The sequence below is a fragment of the Bos javanicus genome, chromosome 24, assembly GCF_032452875.1.
Source record: "Bos javanicus breed banteng chromosome 24, ARS-OSU_banteng_1.0, whole genome shotgun sequence".
Lineage (NCBI taxonomy): Eukaryota > Metazoa > Chordata > Mammalia > Artiodactyla > Bovidae > Bos > Bos javanicus.
In genome coordinates, this window is record NC_083891.1 from 36,998,371 (window position 1) to 37,021,425 (window position 23,055).

Sequence of the window (23,055 nt, forward strand, 5' to 3'; positions counted from 1 at the left end):
GTGTTACTTTTATTTCAGTAGTCTAACGTAATTTTAAAATCTCAAGCAGAGAAAAGTAGTCTGTTTTATTTAACTGCATATTTGTTTCATTGTTCGTTCTTCATTTCCTGGTGCTACTCTTATTGTGTGTGTGTGAAAGTTGCTCAGTTGTGTCCGACTCTTTACGACTCCATGGACTGTACAGTCCTTGGAATTCTCCAGGCCAGAATACTGGAGTGGGTAGCTATTTCCTTCTCCAGCTGTTTTATTAACTTTGTCTAATATTCATATATCTCCTACAGGTTCATTCTCCTTAGTACTAAACTGATAACTCTTTCTCCAACCTTTTAGTCTGCCGTCTCTTTATATTTAAAGAATTGCTTTGAGGCAGCATTTAGTTGTATATTGAAATTTAATGATCTCTGCCCTTTAATGGAGCTGCTTAGACCAACTGGGTGTCCCTTGTGGCCCGGTAAAGAATCCGCCTGCAATGCAGGAGACCTGGGTTCGATCCCTGGGTTGGGAAGATCCCCTAGAGAAGGGAAAGGCCACCCATTCCAGTATTCTGGCCTGGAGAATTCCTTGGACTCTATAGTCCACAGGGTGCAAACAGGTGGACACGACTGAGCAACTTTCACTTTCACTTTCTTTAGACCAATTACATTTAATATGATTATCAGTATGCTTGGTTACTATCTTTGTTATTTATCTTCCCCACCCCCCATTTCCCTTTTTTCTGCCTTATTTCAAATTGGGTTTATGTGTATGTGTGTCTCCATTATTTCCTTAATTAGCTGTTATTCTGTTGTTTACCTGGTAATTAGGATTCATAGTATACATCTTTAATTTATCACAGTTCTGCTCTCTTAGCAGATTTCAGTTACACAATACAGTGTTATTGGCTGTACTTACGGTGTTGTATACATTAGCTCCTCAGGCCTTATTCATCTTATTGCTGAAAGTTTGTACTCTATTTCCCACACTCCCCAGTCTCTGTCAACCACTTTCTGCTCTGTTTCTATGTAACAGTCATTTTCTTAAAAATGTGGTAAAAATACAGCATTACATTGAAGTGTGTTATTCATTGACATTAATTATATTCAGTGTTTTGCAACCATAACCATTATGTATTTTCAAAATTTTTGTGTTCCCCAAACTGAAACTCTGTACCCATTAAGTAGTAACTCTGTATTCTCTACCCCTCCAGCTGCTGATAACCACAGTTCTACTTTCTGTCTCAGTGAATTTGCCTGTTCCTGGTACCTCATTTAAGAGGAAGCATACAATATTTATCATTTTGTTTATTTCATTTTTTATTTGGTTTATTTCACTTAGCATAATTTTTTCAAGGTTCACCTGTGTTGTAGCTTATATCAGAACTTCATCTCTTTTTACGGCTGAATTATGCAGCTATACTACGTCTTTTCCATTCATAGGTTAAAGGACAGTTGTCTTGTTTTCACCTTTTTTTGCATATTGTAAATAGTATTGCTGTAAACATTCATACACAAGCATCAGTTTGAGTCCCTGAGTCAGTTTATGTTTACCCACATATTTACCATTTCTGGTAGTCTTCATTCCTTTGTTTAAATTCACAGTATAATTTTCATTTCTGCAGGTCTTTCAACAGTTTTTGTAATTCAAGATTGCTGTCAGTACATTTTTCAGCTTTTGAATATCTGATAAAGTCTGGATCTCTCCTTACTCTTTCCCCCTTTTAAAGAAATATTCGTTGAGTATAGAATTTTAGGTTGACTCTGGTAAAGAATCTGCCTGCAATGTGGGAGACCTGGGTTCGATCCCTGGGTTGGGAAGATCCCCTAAAGAGGGGAAAGGCGACTCACTCCACTATTTTGGCCTGGAGAATTCCATGAACTGTGTAGTTCATAGGGTTGCAAAGAGTGGGACATGACTGAGCAAGTTTCACTTTTGCTTTCTAAAAAATTTCAGTACATTAGAAATGCTGTTCCCGTTCTCTACTGACTTGCGTACTTTACAATGAAAAGTCTGTTGTCATTCTTATCTCTGTTTCTCAGAATATATGGTGTCTGTTTTCTCTCTTTAAGATGTTCTATTTATTGTTGGTGTTATATACATTGTGTGTGTGTGCTGGAGCACTGTAAATGTGCATACATGTTGTGTGGTTTATTTGTATATTGTGTGGAGTGTTTGTATATATGCATGTTTTTTTGTCGGGGGGGGGCAGGTTTATGTTTTGTTATGTGGAGATTGAGTTTGTGTATGGCAGTTGCTTTGTATTTTGTGAACGGAGGTATTGTTTGTGTGCTTTGTTTTGTAGGTCTAGTATTATATTGTTTGACCTGGTCATTGTTGTCTTTATTTTGAAAATTGATACATAGGTGAAAACTTTATACCAATTAAAATATTTTTATTCCATTATTTCTGTTTTTTTAAGTAGTTGCAACTTTTTGTTGTTGCTTTTGAAAACACTGTTCTACATTTTTTCTCTTTTAATATTTTAGAATTTATATGTTTACTTTCCTGCTTGTCTTTGAAATTTAAAAATGCATATTTATCTTCAGGTATCTCACTTCTCCCATATTAAAGAATTTAGAGTACTTTATCTCTAATCACTTCCTTCCCAAAGTTTTCAGTTCAGTTCAGTTGCTCGGTCATGTCTGACTCTTTGCGACCCCATGGACTGCAGCATGCCAGGCCTCCCTGTCCATCACCAAGTCGCGGAGCTTGCTCAAACTCAGGTCCCTTGAGTCGGTGATGCCGTCCAACCATCTCATCCTCTGTCATCCCCTTCTCCTTCCACCTTCAATCTTTCCCAGCATGAGGGTCTTTTCAAATGAGTCAGTTCTTCACATCATGTGGCCAAAGGATTGGACTTTCAGCTTCAGCATCAGTCCTTCCAATGAATATTCAGGACTGATTTCCTTTAGGATGGATTGGTAGTATCTCCTTGCAGTCCAAGGGACTCTCAAGAGTCTTCTCCAACACCACAGTTCAAAAGCATCAGTTCTTTGGTGCTCGGCTTTCTTTACTTATAGTCCGACTGTCACATCCATACATGACTACTGGAACAACCATAGCTTTGACTAGGCGGGCCTTTGTTGGCAAAGTAATGTCTCTGATTTTTAATATGCTGTCTAGGTTGGTCGTAACTTTTCTTCCAAGAAGCAAGTGCCTTTTAATTTCATGGCTGCAGTCATCATCTGCAGTGATTTTGGAACTCCCCCAAAAATAAAGTGTCTCACTGTTTCCATTGCTTCCCATCTATTTGCCATGAAGTGATGAGACCAGATGCCATGATCTTAGTTTTCTGAATGTTGAGTTTTAACCCAACTTTTTCACTCTTCTCTTTCACTTTCGTCAAGATACTCTTTAGTTCTTCTTCACTTTCTGCCATAAGGGTGGTGTCCTCTGCATATCTGAGGTTACTGATGTTTCTCCTGGTAATCTTCATTCCAGCTTGTGCTTCATCCAGCCCAGGATTTATCATGATATACTCTGCATATAAGTTAAATAAGCAGGGTGACAATATACCCTGATGTACTCCTTTCCTGACTTGGAACCAGTCTGTTGTTCCATGTCCAGTTCTAACTGTTGCTTCTTGACCTGCATACAGATTTCTCAGGAGGCAGGTCAGGTGGTTTGGTATTCCCATCTCTTTAAGAATTGTCCACAGTTTGTTGTGATCCACACAGTCAAAGGCTTCGGTAGAATCAGTAAAGCAGAAGTAGATGTTTTTCTGGGTATTTATTTTTGTGACTATGCTTGTCTTTGTTGCTGCACATGGGCTTTCTGTAGTTTCAGCAAGTGGGGGCCACTCTCTCCTTGTGATGCGTGGGCTTCTGCTCGCATTGGTTTCTTTGGTTGGAGAGCACAGGTTCTAGGGCCTGTGGGCTTCAGTAGTTGTGGCACACAGTCCTAGTTGCCCTCTGGCGTGTGGAGTCCTCCTGGACTACAGATCAGATCTGTGTCCCCCATACTGGCAGGTAGACTCTCAACCACTGGACCACGAGGGAGGTTCCCAGAGTTACACTTCTGTTGTACAGTATTTCAAATCTGACTTGGAATTCCCCAATTATATACATTTTTTCTAACAAAGAATTAAAAAATTTTAACATATATTTTAAAAATTAGCCTGTGTACTGATAATATTATGATTCCCTTGTGTGTCAGATTGTGCTTGTAGGAACATTGCTTTAGAGCAAATCTCTTAATGGTAAATTCCCTTGGTTTTTGTCTGTAAATTCTTTATTTAGCCCTAGTTCACAGTTCTATACTGACATTTTCTCTTGGCCCTTTGGAGATAATATTCCACCGTCTTACACTGTTGCTGTCAAAGCCTGCAAAGCCATTTATCTTCTCAGTGTGTTTTCTAGTTATTCTGTTTTGTTTTTAGTATTCACTGTGAAGTGGATTTCTTTTTATGTTTCCTGTTTGGGCTCGTTTGGTCTGAATCTGTGGATCTATGCCTTTTAGTGATTTGAGAATATTTGCAGCTATTTTTCATTCTCTCCTCTCTTTCTTGAACTGCATTTAAACTTGTGTAAGATATTATCTTTTAGTTATTTGTTTTTAGTCCCACTTGATACTTTTCATTCTTTTTTTTTTTTTTATTCTGTTGTGTATCTGTTCTTTCCAGCTGTGCCAGCTCTGTTCTCTGACCTTTCCACTTGGTGTTGCGGTTCCAGCCTCACCCTAGTTTTGTGGGTGTCTTATATTGGGAAACTGTCCGTGGAGATCTTCCCTGTATTCAAGAGACCAGGGATGCCTGCTCTCCACAGTGGTGTTATGCTGCAATCAGAGGCTGAGTCTCAGCTCTTCATTTGTCATGATCCATTGGAAATGAGAGGGCTTCTCTGGTGCCTTAGACAGTAAAGAATCTGCCTGCAGTGCGGGAGACCTGGGTTTGATCCCTGGGTTGGGAAGATCCCCTGGAGGAGGGCATGGCAACCCACTCCAGTATTCTTGCCTGGAGAATTCCATGGACAGAGGAGCATGGTGGGCTGCAGTCCATGGGGTCACAAAGAATCAGACATGACAGAGCAGAAGCACATGGAAATGAGAATCTCTTTGTTGTAATTCCCACTAGTCATGAGACAGTATTTTAATGAGTTTTGAATGAGTAAAGGATTTTGAAGGGAAGACTGTAGAGTTACAGATATTTGAAATTTTCTGATTTGAGGGGGTGAGCCCAAGAATTTGCATTTCTTAGAGTTTCCAGGTTTGCTGATGCAGCTGGCCTGGGTAACAAACTTTGAGAGCCTTTGGACTAGATGCTGTTTTGGCTTTGGGCTCTGATTCTTTTACATTTGAATAGGGGTATTATCTGGCTTGGGGATCATTTTATTAACTCTTAATAAAACTGCTAAAACAGTTTTCATTAGCACCTGAGTCGTTTGTTTAATAACACTGCATTAATGTAATGTTTTATTTTAGTGATCATTCAGGATATGTTCGACCACTGCCAGTACCTCGCAGTTTAAATAGTGATATTTCCTATTTTGGTGTTGGGGGCAAGCAGGCTGTTTTCTTTGTTGGACAGTCAGCCAGAGTAAGTAAAAAAGATTTCTTAAAAGTGAAAGTTGGTCAAAATATTTTGAAGTTGACTGTCTAATTGTATTATTCATTTTAAATTTTGTCAATTTAAAAGGTAATCTTTTTAATATTTAACAGATGATAAGTAAGCCTGCAGACTCCCAGGATGTTCATGAACTTTTACTTTCTAAAGAAGATTTTGAGAAGAGGGAGAAAAATAAAGAGGCAATATATAGCGGATTTATTAGAAACAGAAAGGTACAGTACATTTTAACTCATTGTAAATTTATACCTTGGATGGATGATGGGACAAGAACATTTTTTTTCAATTTCTAAGATACTTATGTTATTTTAAAAACTTGAAAATATGGAATTTTCAAATTAAATTTTAATTTTAATTTTGTGAATAGCAAAAGTGATCATTTGTGTGCTTTCTTAGGCTGAAGTCTTCAGAAAATAACTTTTCTCATAAAGCCAAGTCAGCTTCCTGGAAATTGTTCATAAGATTATAAACTGTTTCCTTGCTCTGAGTTTGAGTTTTTAAGTATTTGTTGTATAATAATCACAGAAGTAGAATACAAAACAGTGATTAAATTTGCATTCAAACTCTCATGTTAATAAGTGGAATGTTAATAAATTTGAATCGTGGTGAGCACATGGTATTTGTTGTATTACTCATTCAACTTTGAAACGTTTTAAAATTTTCAAATTTTAAAACCTTTTTTAAAAGTAAAACTTAAAAAAATTTTTGAGTCTAAAGTAACTTTTGTAAAGAACATAAAAATAGTCTCAAATGCCAGATAAAAGTCCTTATGATATATTTAGTTGAATTTTCTCCTAGTCTAACTTTAAAAGGAATTGGAACTTATAAATACTTATGGTGTTTATTTCAAAGTCACTTTTCCTAATAGTTCAGTGTGTATCTTTATCCTTGTAAGTTTTTATGTGTATAGCAACTTACATAGTACATATATGCATACATATGCATGCAATTTTTAATATACAGACTCATAGTAAAATAAAAGCAGAGATGTTTTAAATTCTTATCCTTAAGCACATCCCTTCCTCCCCCCACAAACTATAGATATTCTCTGAAAGTGGACTGGGGCCCAGGATGGTTTTACTCCCTTTTAAACACAGTGCCTTTGGGCTAAGTCAGCTGGGTTCAGGCTGTGTCCTAGTTTTAATGAATGTGGACCGGCTGGGCATTGGTTCTGACCAAGTTAAGTGGTAGGTACCCCAAGCAAGGACTCATTCCGCTTTAGGGTAAGTGTTCTCAATTTGGGAGGTATTTTTAAATTCAGTATTTATTTTTCTTTTCCCTTTTCTTTTTGATTCTACAGTTGGTTTAGCATTATGGTATAGGATTCTCCTTTTTGTATGCCGGTTTAGCAATCTCTGTAAAAGGCTCTCTGTCCTCACAGCTTTGTCACACACTCAGCTGATTTGTATTTGGTGATTTTCCTCCAAAAGATTTTTGAAGCCTGTATTTGAAATTATCCAAGTGAATGTTAATGGTTGATGTAAACTTTGTTTGTTAACTACATTTGAGCTGCATGTAATCTGCTGTACTTATGTTCACTCTTGTAGCCGTCTGATTCTAGTCACATTACAAATGATGATGAAAGATTTCTACAGCATCTTATCGCAGAGGAGAAGGAAAAAGATAGCTTTACTGCTGTGGTTATCACAGGGGTACAACCAGAACACATACAGTACTTGAAAAATTATTTCCATCTTTGGACCAGACAGTTAACGTAAGTATTTACATTGGATCCAGGACATGCTTTTTCTTATCTTTTTTTTAAGATAGAAAATATTACAAATACGTTGAAACCTCTTGGCTGTCTGCTTTTATCCGATCCCATTTCTTCCCTCAGCATAGGAACCATTACTCTGATGTTAGCTGTTAAAATGGTTCTCTATTCTGTAAATATTTACTGGTCACTTGGCTTCCCCAGGGGCTCAGTGGTTAAGAATCTGCCTGACTGCAATGCAGGAGCCACAGGAGATGCAGGTGCAATCCCTGGGTCAAGAAGATCCCCTGGAGAAGGGAATGGCAACCCACTCCAGTATCTTGCCTGGAGAAGCACATGGACAGAGGAGCCTGGTGGGCTACAGTCCATAGGGTCACAAAGAGTCAGACATGACTGAAGCAACTTAGCACACATGTAATATATTGGTCATTACAAATAAGAGGCCCATGCTTCTTGACAACTGTGATAACATTTAAAATAAAGTTAAGAGTTTATCCAATTCAGCTAATCAATCCCACTTCCCCCTTTTGTGCTTTTGCTATGCAGCATGGACTATAATCCATGTATTTTACTTATTATTTTTTCTTTTCATCTGCCTCCCACCTTGGGATGTTTATTATTTTTTGTGCACTGTTATATCCCCAGTGTTACATTTCCTGTTACATTATTCAGTTCAGTTCAGTCGCTCAGTCGTGTCCTACTCTTTGCTACCCCATGAATCGCAGCACACCAGGCCTCCCTGTCCATCACCAACTCCTGGAGTTCACTCAAACTCATGTCCATCGAGTCGGTAATGCCATCCAGCCATCTTATCCTCTGTCGTCCCCTTCTCCTCTTGCCCCCAATCCCTCCCAGCATCAGAGTCTTTTCCGATGAGTCATTGTAGTTGCTCAGTAAAAGTTTATTGAATGAATATATTGAGTCTGTTAAAATAAAAATATGCATATGTGCTGTATGAAATGAGTAATCTAAAAATAAATCTTTGTGTATCTACTTGAGGAAAACTTTTAGGGAGTACATATTCTGTTAGATCAAATCAGAAGTATATATATTTAAGGTTGTTAAGTTTCTTCCTCTGTAATTATATGATACAGATTGGATTTTTTCCATAATTAGCCTGAATTAGTCTCCAAAAGTGGGTATGCTGTACAAAGTTCATGTTTAAAAATAAGGTATCTTTTCATATTTTTTCTACTTATTCAAGGGCTGTTAAGATTCTGTTTTGCACATAAATATATATTAACAGTTAAAAATTTTTATGAAGAAATAAATTTGATTTTAGGAATGCCTTTTTTTCTTGAATATTGATGTTTATTGGCCCTGTAACACAAGAGTTTTAAATAGGACTTTGACTGTTTATTAGCTATTTTATTATTTCTCTTAACTGAAAGAACTCAGTGTACATAATAACATAACATAATTATAACTCTTGTTCTTAAAAAGAATGACATAGAAACATACACTTGGTAAGCTATTTGTAGCACACTTTCTTAATATATGCTTGTAAACTTATGATGTTAACACTTTTGAGATGTTTGAAGGAAGATCTCAAGATTTTCAGTGATTTCTTTTTATTTTAGTAGTGTTTTAAACTAGGACAATTAGTGTAATTTTGAAAAGATATTTGGACATGGAACAACAGACTGATTCCAAATAGGAAAAGGAGTACGTCAAGGCTGTATATTGTTACTCTGCTTATTTAACTTATATGCCAAGTACATCATGAGAAACTTGGGCTGGAAGAAGCACAAGCTGGAATCAAGATTGCCAGGAGAAATATCAATAACCTCAGATATGCAGATGACACCACCCTTATGGCAGAATGTGAAGAGGAACTAAAAAAGCCTCTTGATGAAAGTGAAAGTGAGAGAGTGAAAAAGTTGGTTTAAAGCTCAACATTCAGAAAACGAAGATCATGGCATCTGGTCCCATCACTTCATGGGAAATAGATGGGGAAACAGTGGAAACAGTGTCAGACTTTATTTTTTGGGCTCCAAAATCACTGCAGATGATGATTGCAGCCATGAAATTAAAAGACGCTTACTCCTTGGAAGGAAAGTTACGACCAACCTAGATAGCATTTTCAAAAGCAGAGACATTACTTTGCCAACAAAGGTCCGTTTAGTCAAGGCTGTGGTTTTTCCAGTAGTCATGTATGGATGTGAGAGTTGGACTGTGAAGAAAGCTGAGCGCCGAAGAATTGATGCTTTTGAACTGTGGTGTTGGAGAAGACTCTTGAGAGTCCCTTGGACTGCGAGGAGATCCAACCAGTCCATTCTAAAGGAGATCAGCCCTGGGTGTTCTTTGGAAGGACTGATGCTAAAGCTGAAACTCCAGTACTTTGGCCACCTCATGCGAAGAGTTGACTCATTGGAAAAGACTTTGATGCTGGGAGGGATTGGGGGCAGGAGGAGAAGGGGACGACAGAGGATGAGATAGTTGGATGGTATCACCGACTCGATGTACGTGAGTTTGAGTGAACTCCGGGAGTTGGTGATGGACAGGGAGGCCTGGCGTGCTGCAGTTCATGGGGTCGCAAAGAGTCAGACACGACTGAGCGACTGAACTGAACTGAGCTGAAAAGATAAAGTTTGTATTAAGGAATATTTAATACTACTGCTTGAGAAATGATTGCAGATGGGCTATGTGATTTGGAGATATGTGAATAATTTCCCCAGAGTATAATCTTTTTAAACATTTTCCAAAATAGCAAAAATTTCTGAAGTGGTGGTTTTTGATGGGATGATGTTGAATTTATTAATTTTAAGAGTATTGGCATAAGATTGTTTCATTTCTGCAGGAGAAAAAAGATGAGACAGAATGATACTCTCATGTTGGGGACATAAGTTAAAAATACCCAATTGTGTATACTCCCTGATACTTGAGTCTTTTCTAGAAAATCCCTGACAAGTAGAATTATAGCCTGTTACCTTGCAGTTCGGGAGACCTCGGTTCGATCCCTGGGTTGCTATCTTACCCCTGGAGAAGGAAATGGCAACCCACTCCAGTACTCTTGCCTGGAAAATCCCATGGACGGAGGAGCCTGGTGGGCTACAGTCCATGGGTTCGCAAAGAGTAGGACACAACTGAATGACTTCACTTTCACTTTGTAGTTGTAGGTTTTTTTTGTAAAATACACTTTAAGTATGTGGGATTTGAAGTTGAAAAGACTTGGCTTGAATCTGCTCACACTGTAATTCTGTGACCTTAAGTAAATTAAATAATTTCTTGCATTCCCAACTTCTGTATTTATAAAATGAGGGGAAATAATACCTGAATCTCATGATTGTTTTTACCATTATGTGGTTTACTATGTTTAAAAATGCTTAATATTGTGCGTGGCACCTAGTAGGTACTGCCAAATAGTAGTAATAAAGTTTTTTTTGGTAGAATATTGGATGAACTGTAGTTTTATGTGAATTAAAAGTATAAAGTTATTCTTTTATATTTTAGGCATATTTATCATTATTATATCCATGGTCCAAAAGGGAATGAACAGCGTACATCAAAGGAAGCTGGACCTTTCAACAACATTGATATTGAAGTAAGATAAAATTCTTTCTTAAGTATTGTGAAATATTAGTTCTGTGTTCTAGTTCCAAGTTAATCTGGATAAGAAAAGTCAATCAGTAAATAGGCAACTTCTCTGTCCTTGTCTTTTACCAAACCACTTCTCTAGTTTGATGTCTAAGTAAAGAGATTATTCCTAAGGTGTACTTTTCTGGATATCTTATTTACCCTAGTATCTGGTTTCTATTTTCTTTGTCTTCTATAGAGATATGAGCCATTACTGAATGTCATGTCTCAAAAGCAGGGAAGAAAAGATATAAATCGTTTCCCTTTTGTTCATAGAAATCTCTTAATAAGAAAAAAATAAGTAAAGTAAAATGTAGAAGAACAGAACATTTCAATGTTGAGTTCTCAGTATCCTTGCCCACATGTCAGGCGGAATTTCATGTATGTCTTCATCCTACTTCCTACCTCTAGGGCTTCCCAGGTGATGCCAGTGGTAAAGAATCCACCTGCCAGTGCAGGAGACACAAGAGACGCAAGTTCTGTCCCTGGGTCGGGAAGATCCCCTGGAGTAGGAAATGGCAACCCACTCCAGTACTCTTGCCTGGGAAATTCCATGGACAGAGGAGTCTGGTGGGCTATAGTCCATGGGGTCACAAAGAGTCAGACATGACTTAGTGCACAGACAGACACACCTCCAGCAGGAAAGCTTAAATGAAATAAACTCGTGACTTATATATCCTTCAGCGCTTTCTTTGCTTACTTTCAGTTTTTTGGTAATATATTTCTTAATTAAGATGCTCCTTAGACCTATTTAACTGAGATAGAAATATATATGTATTTTGTTAATCTAGATGATTATTTATACAAATAAAAATAGTTTTTGCTTTTCTGTTGTTGGATCATAGATGAGAACAAAAGTGCAGTCGCTGTCAAATTTAATTGTTTTTATTTTATTTTTATTTTAGATTTCTATGTTTGAAAAGGGGAAGACACCTAAGATTATCAACCTGAGGGAAATACAAGATGACATGCAGACATTGTATATAAATACAGCAGCTGATAGTTTTGAGTTCAAGGCTCATGTTGAAGGAGATGGTGTAGTGGAAGGGATTATCCGATATCACCCTTTCTTATATGATAGAGAAACCTACCCTGATGATCCATGCTTTCCATCAAGTATGTTAATCTGTTACCTTAGCTACAAAATACAAAGTTGTGATTAATTTTCATAATTATTAGTTAGGCTTAAGGTTAGATAAATTTTAAACATTTTTTCCTCATGCAGGTCTTAAGTTGTTAAGGTAGTTGTAGTTTTTATAATTGCTAGTTTTTGTGTATATTCACACCCAGATAAATAAAGCTGTGGTGCTAAGAAACGTTACATGTTCTTATATCGTACTTCTCTTACTGAACTGAACTTTTAGCTATGTACCACATAGTATTCCTTTATATACTCCCCATGTTGTCTTCCTGTTATCTTTGTAGATATTTATAAAGTAGTTTTAAACTTTATGTAGTCGCATTGGTTTTTTTCTTTATGCTTTCTGATAGGCCTTGCTGCAGAAAGGCTTCGTACATCTCATTTTTTTATAATTTTTTTTTATAGATTCTGTAGCTTTTATCATTTTATGTTTATATCTTTAATATACCTGTAATCTTTTTTGTTTTAGGATTAACTTAATATTTTCCATGTGGGTTTTCAGTTTCCTAGTACCAATTTTTGAATGTTATATATAAATATCACTTTCATAATAATATAAAGTTCCCATAAGTACATAGAACCCAGATTGTTTGCTATAAGGCATTGATATGTTTTGTGTTTTTATACATGAATAACATGTCCTTTATAGTGAATCTCTTGTCCTTTATAGTGTATATTGATATCAGTAGGACAAGACACTATTGTTCTTTTTTGAGAAAATTCATAATTCTTAATCTTTTGCTCTTCTAGATAAACCTTGGAATCACTTTGTACTGAATAAAAATGTCCTAATGGGATTATTGGGATCACATTCAATTTTCATAGATTAACAGTGTTATATTTTCTCATTCAGAATGATTTCTTAGTATATCCTTAGTATTGTGTTTTGGAACCAGATTTCCTGGTTTGAATCCTGTCTTTGCCACTTTCTATTGTGCAAAATTTGACAAACTACTGCTTCAGTATCTTTGAAATGGGAAATAATAATTCTTATAATAATCCTTGCCTCATAGACTTGTTGTAGGGGTTTAGGACCCGACTCTGTTTAGTAAGTGTTCATACATATTATTACTTAGTGACTCTGCCTCCCATTCAGTCTCTGGCCTGTTTTTCATTTGTCATTTGTGATTTTGGTATGCTTACAGATAAAAAGGTAAAGTTCTTAAAAATGATGTCTTAAAATAATAGCCAATTAATTGAATGATGATCAGAGGGGTTCTCTAAGAGCAAGTGAAATGTTTTGATTGGAAGGAACTTTTACTTATGAACTTCTTATGAAGATTTTTTTGGAGAAAAAGACTTTATTGGGGGTCAGGGGGAATGACTTAATGCCAGAATAACTGAGATACTGCTATATCAGGATCATAATGCTTGAATCCAATTTATTTGAGTATATGAAAAGGTATTACTAAACATAGAAATGTGTAGACAGTTGTGCTTTATAACATTGGATATAACTCTAACTGTATCATAATGTAAACTTGAATTAGTATTATTTGTCCAAGCTAAGCAAACTTGCTGTTTCTAGACATCGTAGATTTTCCAGATGATTTTTATGTGAGTGTACTGGTTCCAACAGAGTTGTGAGACATGATTTAGGTAGAAGATTCAAGCTCCCGTATTTATAAATAGGTTTTTCACATGGCAGGCTCAGTAGCTAGTATGGTAATCCTAACGCAGATTCATGAGTATGTAATTATTACTTTTTAATGAGAATCACTGTTGGTAATGTGGAGCCACTTTGAAAATCTGCCTTTTTGAAGGCAAACATAATAAAGGTACTTTTAGGTTTTACAGAACACAGTGTTAAAGATCATAAGAATTTTTGTTACCGTTTCTCCGAAGAAGCTTTAACGTTTCATTTATCGAAATTGATTTCTCAGTGGTAAAAATTATTTGTTCCACTTGTTCCTTTGTCCTAGAATTAAAAGATGAAGATGATGATGACGATTGTTTCATACTTGAGAAAGCAGCAAGAGGGAAAAGGCCTATTTTTGAATGTTTTTGGAATGGACGGCTAATACCATATACATCTGTTGAAGAGTAAGTTCTGATTTTTGCTGAGATTACATTGTTTTATGATCTTATCTTTTTACTAACCAGTATTTTGTTTTATTCAAGCTTTGACTGGTGTACTCCTCCTAAGAAGAGAGGACTTGCGCCTTTTGAGTGCTACAATAGGATATCTGGTGCATTATTCACTAATGACAAATTCCAGGTCAGCACAAATAAACTGACCTTTATGGATCTTGAGCTAAAACTGAAAGACAAGAACACCCTTTTTACAAGGATTTTAAACGGACAGGTATGACTTTAAATATCAAGTTTTGAATATTTGCAGAAGTGTTCTATTTTAAGTTCAACAAAAGTCACTTGTAGTGTAGATTTGTACTGACAATTTGCATAGTTTTCATTTTATTTACTCAGAAGAATATAAATTTTAGTTCATGAGCATTTATGTGTTCACTCAAAAATTTCAAACTGATTAGCTCTTACTGGGATAAAACTTATCAGATCTTCATCAATACTTTGACATGGTGAATAGAATCTTCAGAAGCATGTCTGTTTGCAAAGAGCATGTAAGAATTTTATCTAATAGAGAGGCTTTGTTTGTATATTAGTAACCTAAATATACAATTTTAATCTAACTTTGGGGGTAAAATTTAGGTAGAACTGTGAAATACTTTGGGCTAAAGGGTAATTTGAGATTGATCACTATTAAAATCTGCTTTAATCAATAGAAAAAGAATGATAAATTTTTTTAAAAAGTTGAATGGAGCTAGTGTACTTTCCTTTTGCCTAAACACCTCAGAAACTTACTTGATGCTACTCTTTCAGTAATGTAATGTTAAGTTGCCAAGAGATGGGTGCATTTATTCTAAACTTAAAGTTGCTGGACAGTAAACACAATATATGACACAGTATTTGTATATCCCTATAACATGTTGACATTCATTTTGCTCTTAATAAAAAGGATTCTGAATGTGATGTAATTTTATCTAATACAGATGAGGGCTGAGCCTGAAATACAGCATAAAAATTTGGTAGGCAGACAGTCTCATTCCTAGTTAATAATTTTAATACTGTTGTCAAGTTGTCAAAGTGACAACACTAATTTACTGATTCAGGAAGGAGTTGGTACCTGGGAACAGATTAGGGGGAAAGTTTCTTTGAAAAATATATGCCATTTTTTGGTGTTTACCATGTACATGTATTTCTTATTTTAATAAGAAATCTAATCTTTTTTAAATCTAATTTTTTTTAATGATTAATATACTGGTCATCTGACTTCAAGTTGCAAAAACTTAAGCTGAAATCAGTTTTAATTTTGCCCCATTTTCATTTGGAAATGGTGGGTTGTGGAGTAAGGTGTACAGAGAAAACGAACTTCTGTGACTTTACGCTTTGTCTTCTGTGAAAACATGTAATGCGATGATCTTCCCCTACTCCTCCTGAAGACAAGCATTAAACCAGTATATAGTAGCTTACACTGGAGTGTAAATCTCTAGGGTCTCTCAGCAGAGTGAAGAATGATAAGCCATAACACATTTTCTTCCTATGTATTACAAGAAATCAAATTTTATTTTATGATCTATTTTTGAATAAATGTATAAAGCATAATTTTTTTTAAATATGTTTTGCCATAGCTTTATTTGTCAACCTTTTTTTCACTGTCACCTTATAAAAGAGCCTTTTTAAACTTTTCTCTCCCAAATAACCCCCTAAGACATTTTAATACCATAGATATACCATATCTATATTTAAGTATGTGTTTAAATCTGTGCTTAATTTATATAATGCTTTTTATTTCCCTGTTGGAATTTGCGTGTTTCACATTAAGAAGGCTTCCACTTACCCTTTTCCCCTAATCAGTTAGTTCTCCTTTTCCAAGGCACGCAGTGTTTATCTTTTGTTGGGGGTGGGGGGAGTGTATCCTAGGGTTTAAAATAGGGAAGGAAATCTATGTTGATATTGACCATTGAAGTCTTAGGTCCAAGTGTGTGCTCAGTCACTTGAGTCGTGTCCAACTCTCTGCGACCCTGTGGACCAAGGATGATAGCAGAGATTTTTTTTCTTTAGTAATGTGTTGATAGAAATCTAAATTTGTATAGGAGAAAGAGCCATTAAAATATTTTAGTTTTTTATTCGTTTTTCTGGGGTGGGTGGGTATTTGGAAGGAAACATGAATTGAACAAGAAGTGTCTGTGGTTGTATTTGTTTATGAGTAGCTAAGTTTTGTGGAACATTTTAAAATTTTACAGGAGCAGCGAATGAAAATTGACAGAGAGTTTGCTTTATGGCTGAAGGACTGCCATGAAAAGTACGACAAACAAATAAAATTCACCCTTTTTAAAGGAGTAATTACACGTCCTGATCTTCCTTCTAAAAAGCAGGGCCCCTGGGCCACTTATTCAGCGATAGAATGGGATGGAAAAATATACAAAGCAGGACAGCTGGTAAGTTTAACTTATTTTTAGGTTTAATTTTTAGTAGAATTTGAATCTAAATTAGAGTTATTAGAATTTGTCAACAACCAAAAATAATGTATGTAGTCTTGCCTCCTTAGGAGCCAGAAAAGAAAGGCAAGGCCAAATTGATTATAACTATGTAATTTAATAGGACATTAAGGAAAAAAAACAAAATGATTTTTGCCAAAGGCTCAGTTAACAAAATTTTTATTGTTTCTTATACTTCACTTTACTCAAATAGAGAATTTAGTGTGTTTTTTTAATGTGATATGAAGAAATGGTTTTTCATCAAATTTTTTAGTGTCTGCAGCTTGTAAGTTACTGTGCTGTTGACAGCATTATGGAGATTATAGAGATCTAGGGGTATCCTGTTGCCTTCAGGCTCTTACGGCATGAAAATACAGATGACCTAAAAATAAAGAGAGAGAATGAGTAGTTCTCTCTCTAGTAGAACTAGAATTCTCATAGTTTAGAAGGAGAGAATTTTCTGACTGCAGATGGGCCTGGAATAAGAGAATAAATCACGCAATTCTTTGTGCATGAAGTGACTTCTGTGTGGAACTTAAAAGAGGTAGTGGCTCAGGTTTACAGAGGTAATTATGAAGATAACTAACTTAACTTTACATTGCTCAGTTGTGTCTGACTCTTTGTGAACCCATGGACTGGAGCCCACCAGGCTCCTCTGTACATGGAATTCTCCAGGCAAGGATGTTGGAATTGGTTGCCATGCCTTTCTCCAGGGGATCTTCCTGACCCACGGATTAAGCCCAGGTCTCTCCTGCATTGCAGGCAGATTCTTTACCCTTTGAGCTACCTGGGAAGCCCAGAGTGGATTTATTATGAAGTGGGTTTATTATGAAGGTAGTAATAAACCCACAAATGTGACACTATCATCATTATATAGTGAAAGCTTTGGAATCAGATGCGGTCACCATGAAGTAGTGAGTGTGGCTTAAGCCTGCTTTTCCAACAGTTAGAAGCTAGAAACTGAAAAGGAGGAGCTGACAGGAGAAAGAAGGGGATAAGATGGTGAGAGAGAAGAAAACCAGGAAAATAAGGTATCCGTGAAGTCAAGTGGAAAGTTACAAGGAGGGAGTGATCAGGAAAAGCAGCAGAACTGGGTTACTGTAAACTGTTATATGTGAAGAGAAATAGTTCAGAAGTGAAATGAGGCTGGAGAGATAGATTGGATGTAAACTCTTGCTGTCCTTATAGTTGAGAAGTTTTGAATTGGACTAGTGGAAATTACTCCTGGTGTTTTCAGGCCAGGTAAGGAAAAAAAAAAATATATATATATATAGAGAGAGAGAGAGAGAGAGAAATTTTGAGCTAATTTATTGGAAAGAAACAATAACTTTGTAAGTCACTGTTCACAGCCTGCAAGCAACATTTTATGGGGATTTGCGACAGCTTGCATTCATTTGAAGGTATTATGGACCTTTTAGACACATGCATAACTATGACATTTTTATATGAAGAAGCCACTGTCTTTTCAAAGATGTTACAAATAAGTGGAGAGCTTCACAAATATAACTTTATAGAGTGCTTTTTTCATTAAATTTTTCTAATAATAGATTTCTGGGTTTTTCCCCTTGTATAAAATAGTTCTGTTAAATAATTGTTAAACCTGTTTTTCTAAGTAAATATTAATACTAAATCCTTGTTTTAAAACTGAATGTTAGGTCAAGACAATCAAGACACTTCCTCTCTTTTATGGAAGCATTGTGAAATTTTTTCTCTATGGTGATCATGATGGAGAAGTATATGCTACAGGAGGAGAGGTTCAAATTGCAATGGTAAGATCCCCAGGTAACCCAAAATAGTCTTCAAAGTCTCTTGGTATTACTACTTTGCTTAATTCTTAAAGATACAATATTCTTAAAAAAAAAAAAAAAAGATAACGGTATTCTATTTTGACTTGTATTTGGCTTTTACATTGGTTACAGGAGTGGGAGCATGATGTTTTATGTTTCATATTTGATGTTTTTAGTAGTTTGTAGAACTTAACATCTATGTGCCCAGTGTTTAACAAATGTTACAATATTATTGCCAATTTTACAGTAATTTTAAAGTGCACATTTCATTCAAGGCTCATAAACATAAACATTGGAGCCAGACTTCTATCTCAAGAATGAAAAACAAAACTAGAGTGGGCTTTATCCTTATAAAGAAGTGTTAGTTGCTCAGTTGTGTCTGACTCTGTGACCCCATGGGCTTGTAGCCCACCAAGCTCCTCTGTTCGTGGAATTCTCCAGGCAAGAATATTGGAATGGGCAGCCATTCCCTTCAGGGGATCTTCCCAGTGCAAGGATCGAACACTGGTCTCCTGCATTGCAGGCAAATTCTTTACTGTCTGAGCCACCAGGGAGGCCCTTTATCCTTCCTGATACTATGCTCTTGTTAAGATTTGAAGGTATTTAATTAGACCTAGGGTGTTTATCTGAAAAATGGAAACAAACACTGTGGTGTAATATAATAACAGTTATTATGATTTATCTACTTAATTAGGGTAAAAATATTTTTTGAAAGAAAGCAATATTCTTGTGACTAAATTTAAATAGCTTTTTGAAATGTTGGTATAAATTTTGCTTATTCAGGAACCTCAGGCACTATATGATGAAATAAAAACTGTGCCAATTGCAAAGCTGGATAGGACAGTTGCTGAGAAAGCTGTGAAAAAATATGTAGAAGATGAAATGGCAAGGTAATTTATGTTTCAAGATGCATGGTAAAAAATGACAAGAAAATTGAAGAGGAATTGTCCTTTTAGTTATTATTGAGTGTGACATTATGCTTTTGTATTTAGGCACTTGTAGTCTTCGATGTGTGTATTGTGACGAACTTCTTGCTGTTAAAAAAAAAAAAGCGCTCTAGTTATCAAAACAGAATCCTGTATTTGTTTTATAGAAAAATAAGGAAGGTTAGCACTGTTAACAGCACTATGATTAAGTTTGTTAAAAAACAATGACTTTGGCCTGTAACTAGAAGAAAATGGTGAGGTAAAAAATAAGAGCAAAAGAAGTAAAACATCGAAAAACAAAACTGTGGCTTTTGTGCGGCTAACGATGCAGTTATTTTGATTCTTACTGAACTCACTGGTAATTCTTCTGTTTCTAGACTTATCCTTTCTCCCAAAGGTAGCTCGTACTACAAATTAGTAGAAAAATCTCAAAAAATGGGGACAATTCCTGTCTCTTAACATCTAGAGATTTTGTTTTACTTTGTAGCCACAGCAGTGATTAAAGCTTTGGTGTATTAATCATACAGAATTTCAGATTTAACTATTGGGGAAAAAATTTAGAACTATTAAAGTTTCTAGTAACTTTTATTTTTAAAAATAAGACCATAATTAATACATTTCATGAAACATTAATATGCTGTTTTAATAATAGACTCCCTGATAGACTGTCAGTGACTTGGCCTGAAGGAGATGAATTATTGCCAAATGAGATCAGACCTGCTGGAACCCCCATTGGTATGTTTTTGGTTTTTCTTATGTGTGTGTGTATTTTAAACACTGAAAAAATGCTTTTCTTCTTAACATTTCATGGTAAAAAAATGATAAAAAATTAAAACGCTATGTGAAGACCTGGCAGATTCATCAGATTCATTGGGTGTAACTAAGATGTTCTTATTTTTAATTTTGGACTGATAGGTGCATTAAGAATTGAAATATTAAATAAAAAAGGGGAAACGATGCAGAAGCTTCCAGGAACAAGTCATGGAGGGTCAAAGAAACTCCTGGTTGAGCTCAAAGTTATATTACACTGTAAGTATAAACACTGATTTGTATGTTTGGATCTTTATTGTTGTTCGTAAATGTATATACATATTTTAACATCTTTGTGGAATTATTGATGGCCTAGCAATCTGATAGATAGTGCTTTGAAGTTAAGAGTTTCTAAAGTGTTAGAATAATTCATTTTTTAAAAACTCAGTTGTTTTCTTAGGGTTTTTTGTTTGTTTTGTTTTTAACACTGTATTCTGAATATTCCTATGGAGGTAGCTATGGGCTAAAATAAAGATATGTGTATGCATATCAGTTTGTACTGAATAGGGATTTAGATTGGATAATCCTTAAGGTACCTTCTAAATCAAAAATACTGTCTCTGAACCTATGGGTGAGAAGTACTTGTTTTGAGTTGAGAAATGGGAGCCACTCTTTGTTAAAGGAAGAAGAACTACATGTTATCACTCATCTTGTATTTTCCTAACTTTAATCACCTTGTAATTCTCGTCTCTTGTTTTTGTCTTGACCACCTGAAAGTATTTTCAATACTTGTTTTCCATAATCTGTTCTACCACTATATACTTGCATGTCTGGTCTATGGATTTTACAGATACAGTGTATTTTATTCACTGTATGTTTATTTCCAACATTTATAAACTATAGTCAGTGGTAGTGTATACTTTCGTCTTATAAATGTCTTTTTAGCCTCAGCAGCATTGAACAGTTTGACTAATTCATTTTGCTGCAGTACTCTCTTTTTGGCCTCTGTGACACACTGTTCTGTATTTCTCCAGGGTTTTTTTTTTTTTTTTTGGTGGCTTAAAACAGTATGTTTATTATCTTACAGTTCTCTTGGTCATCTGACTGCTGAAATCAAAGTGTCAGCAGGATAGCAACCTTCTGGAGGTTGTAGGGAAGGCTTGCCTTTCCACTTCTAGAAGTCACCCATATTCCTTGGCCTTGTGGTCCCTTTCTCCATCTTCAGAGCCAACAGTGTGGGATCTTCCAACCTGTTTGTAACTCTGACCATCCTGTCCCCCTCTTATTTAAAAAAACAAAAAAACCCCCCACAAAACTACATATAGGCATCAGTTCAGTTGCTCAGTTGTGTCCAACTATTTGTGACCCCATGGACTGCAGCACATGAGGCATACCTCATTTATTGAACTTTGTTTTATTGCCATTTGCAGATACTGCATTTTTTATGGATTCAAGGTTTATGGCAACTCTGTGTTAAGCAAGTCTGTTAATGCCATTTTCCCAACAGTATTTGCTCACTTAATGTCCCTGTGTAACATTTTGGTCATTCTGGCAACTTTTCAGACTTTCTAAAAATTATGTTTGTTATGATGATCTGTGATTAGTGGTCTTTGATATTATTGCTACAACTTGCTGAAGGCTCAGGTGAACATTAGCATTTTTAGCAATAAAGTACTTTTTATTTTTGACTGTGTGGATCACAATAAACTGTGGAAAATTACGAAAGAGATGGGCATACCAGACCACTTGATCTGCCTCTTGAGAAATCTGTATGCAGGTCAGGAAGCAACAGTTAGAACTGGATATGGAACAGCAGACTGGTTCCAAATAGGAAAAGGAGTACGTCAAGGCTGTATATTGTTACCCTGCTTATTTAACTTATACGCAGAGTACATCATGAGAAACACTGGGCTGGAGGAAGCACAAGCTGGAATCAAGATTGCTGGGAGAAACATCAATAACCTCAGATATGCAGATGACACCACCCTTATGGCAGCAAGTGAAGAACTAAAGAGCCTTATGATGAAAGTGAGAGGAGAGTGAAAAAAAGTTGGCTTAAAGCTCAACATTCAGAAAACAAAGATCATGGCATCCAGTCCCATTACTTCATGGCAAATAGATGGAGAAACAGTGGAAACAGTGGCAGACTTTATTTTTGGGGGCTTCAAAATCACTGCAGTTGGTGGTTGCAGGCATGAAATTAAAAGATGCTTACTCCTTGGAAGGAAAGTTATGACCAACCTAGATAGCATATTCAAAAGCAGAGATATTACTTTGCCAACAAAGGTCTGCCTAGTTAAGGCTATGGTTTTTCCAGTGGTCATGTATGGGTGTGAGAGTTGGACTGTGAAGAAAGCTGAGTGCTGAAGAACTGATGCTTTTGAACTGTGGTATTGAAGAAGACTCTTGAGAGTGTCTTGAGCTGCAAGGAGATCCAGCCAATCCATCCTAAAGGAAATCAGTCCTGAATATTCATTGGAAGGACTGATGCTGAAGCTGAAACTCCAATATTTTCGCCACCTGATGTGAAGAGCTGACTCATTTGAAAAGACTCTGATGCTGGGAAAGATTGAAGGCAGGAGGAGAAAGGGACAACAGAGGATGAGATAGTTGGATGGTATCACCGACTCGATGGATATGAGTTTGAGTAAACTCCAGAGTTGGTGATGGACAGGGAGGCCTGGCATGCTGCAGTCCGTGGGGTCGCAAAGAATCAGACACAACTCAGTGACTGAACTGACTGACTGTCATTATTCTTTAAAAGAAATAATGCTATTGCACACTCAATAGACTATAGTATAGTATAAACATAGCTTATATGCACTGGGAAGGGAAAACATTTATGTAGCTTCCTTTATTGTGATCCTTGTTTTGTTGTGATCTGAAGCCAAGCCTACCATATCTCTAAGGTCTGCCTGGTATATGTTTCTATATAAAATAATTAAAAGGTTTATTTTTTCTGGTAAAATGTATAACAAATTTACTGTCTCAGTCATTTTTAAATCTATACTTTATTGTACTGTATAGTGTTGCACATACTTGTCTGTTTCTTTGTAATGTCATTTAACTTATTCTGCTGTTTGTTCTATTCCCTGAAGACTAGAAATTACCCCAAAACCTTGAATTGAT

General features: G+C 36.0%; 1 protein-coding gene across 5 annotated transcripts in view; it reads left to right on the forward strand.

Moving 5' to 3' along the window:
* SMCHD1 (structural maintenance of chromosomes flexible hinge domain containing 1) overlaps positions 1–23,055 on the forward strand; it is a 129,697-nt gene that overhangs the window by 30,410 nt on the left and 76,232 nt on the right. For 4 of the 5 annotated variants that reach the window (XR_009733269.1, XM_061399827.1, XM_061399829.1 and 1 more), the window contains exons 6-17: positions 5,395–5,509; positions 5,632–5,751; positions 7,084–7,250; positions 10,704–10,794; positions 11,732–11,942; positions 13,890–14,010; positions 14,089–14,272; positions 16,230–16,424; positions 18,119–18,232; positions 19,034–19,140; positions 19,829–19,911; positions 20,092–20,205. Coding sequence is in view for 4 of the 5 variants with exons in the window: in XM_061399827.1 (XP_061255811.1) it covers positions 5,395–5,509; positions 5,632–5,751; positions 7,084–7,250; positions 10,704–10,794; positions 11,732–11,942; positions 13,890–14,010; positions 14,089–14,272; positions 16,230–16,424; positions 18,119–18,232; positions 19,034–19,140; positions 19,829–19,911; positions 20,092–20,205 (1,622 nt within the window). In the remaining variant the exon portion in view is untranslated. The remainder of the gene's footprint in view (positions 1–5,394; positions 5,510–5,631; positions 5,752–7,083; positions 7,251–10,703; positions 10,795–11,731; positions 11,943–13,889; positions 14,011–14,088; positions 14,273–16,229; positions 16,425–18,118; positions 18,233–19,033; positions 19,141–19,828; positions 19,912–20,091; positions 20,206–23,055) is intronic. The other variant, XM_061399830.1, reaches the window with a different exon arrangement.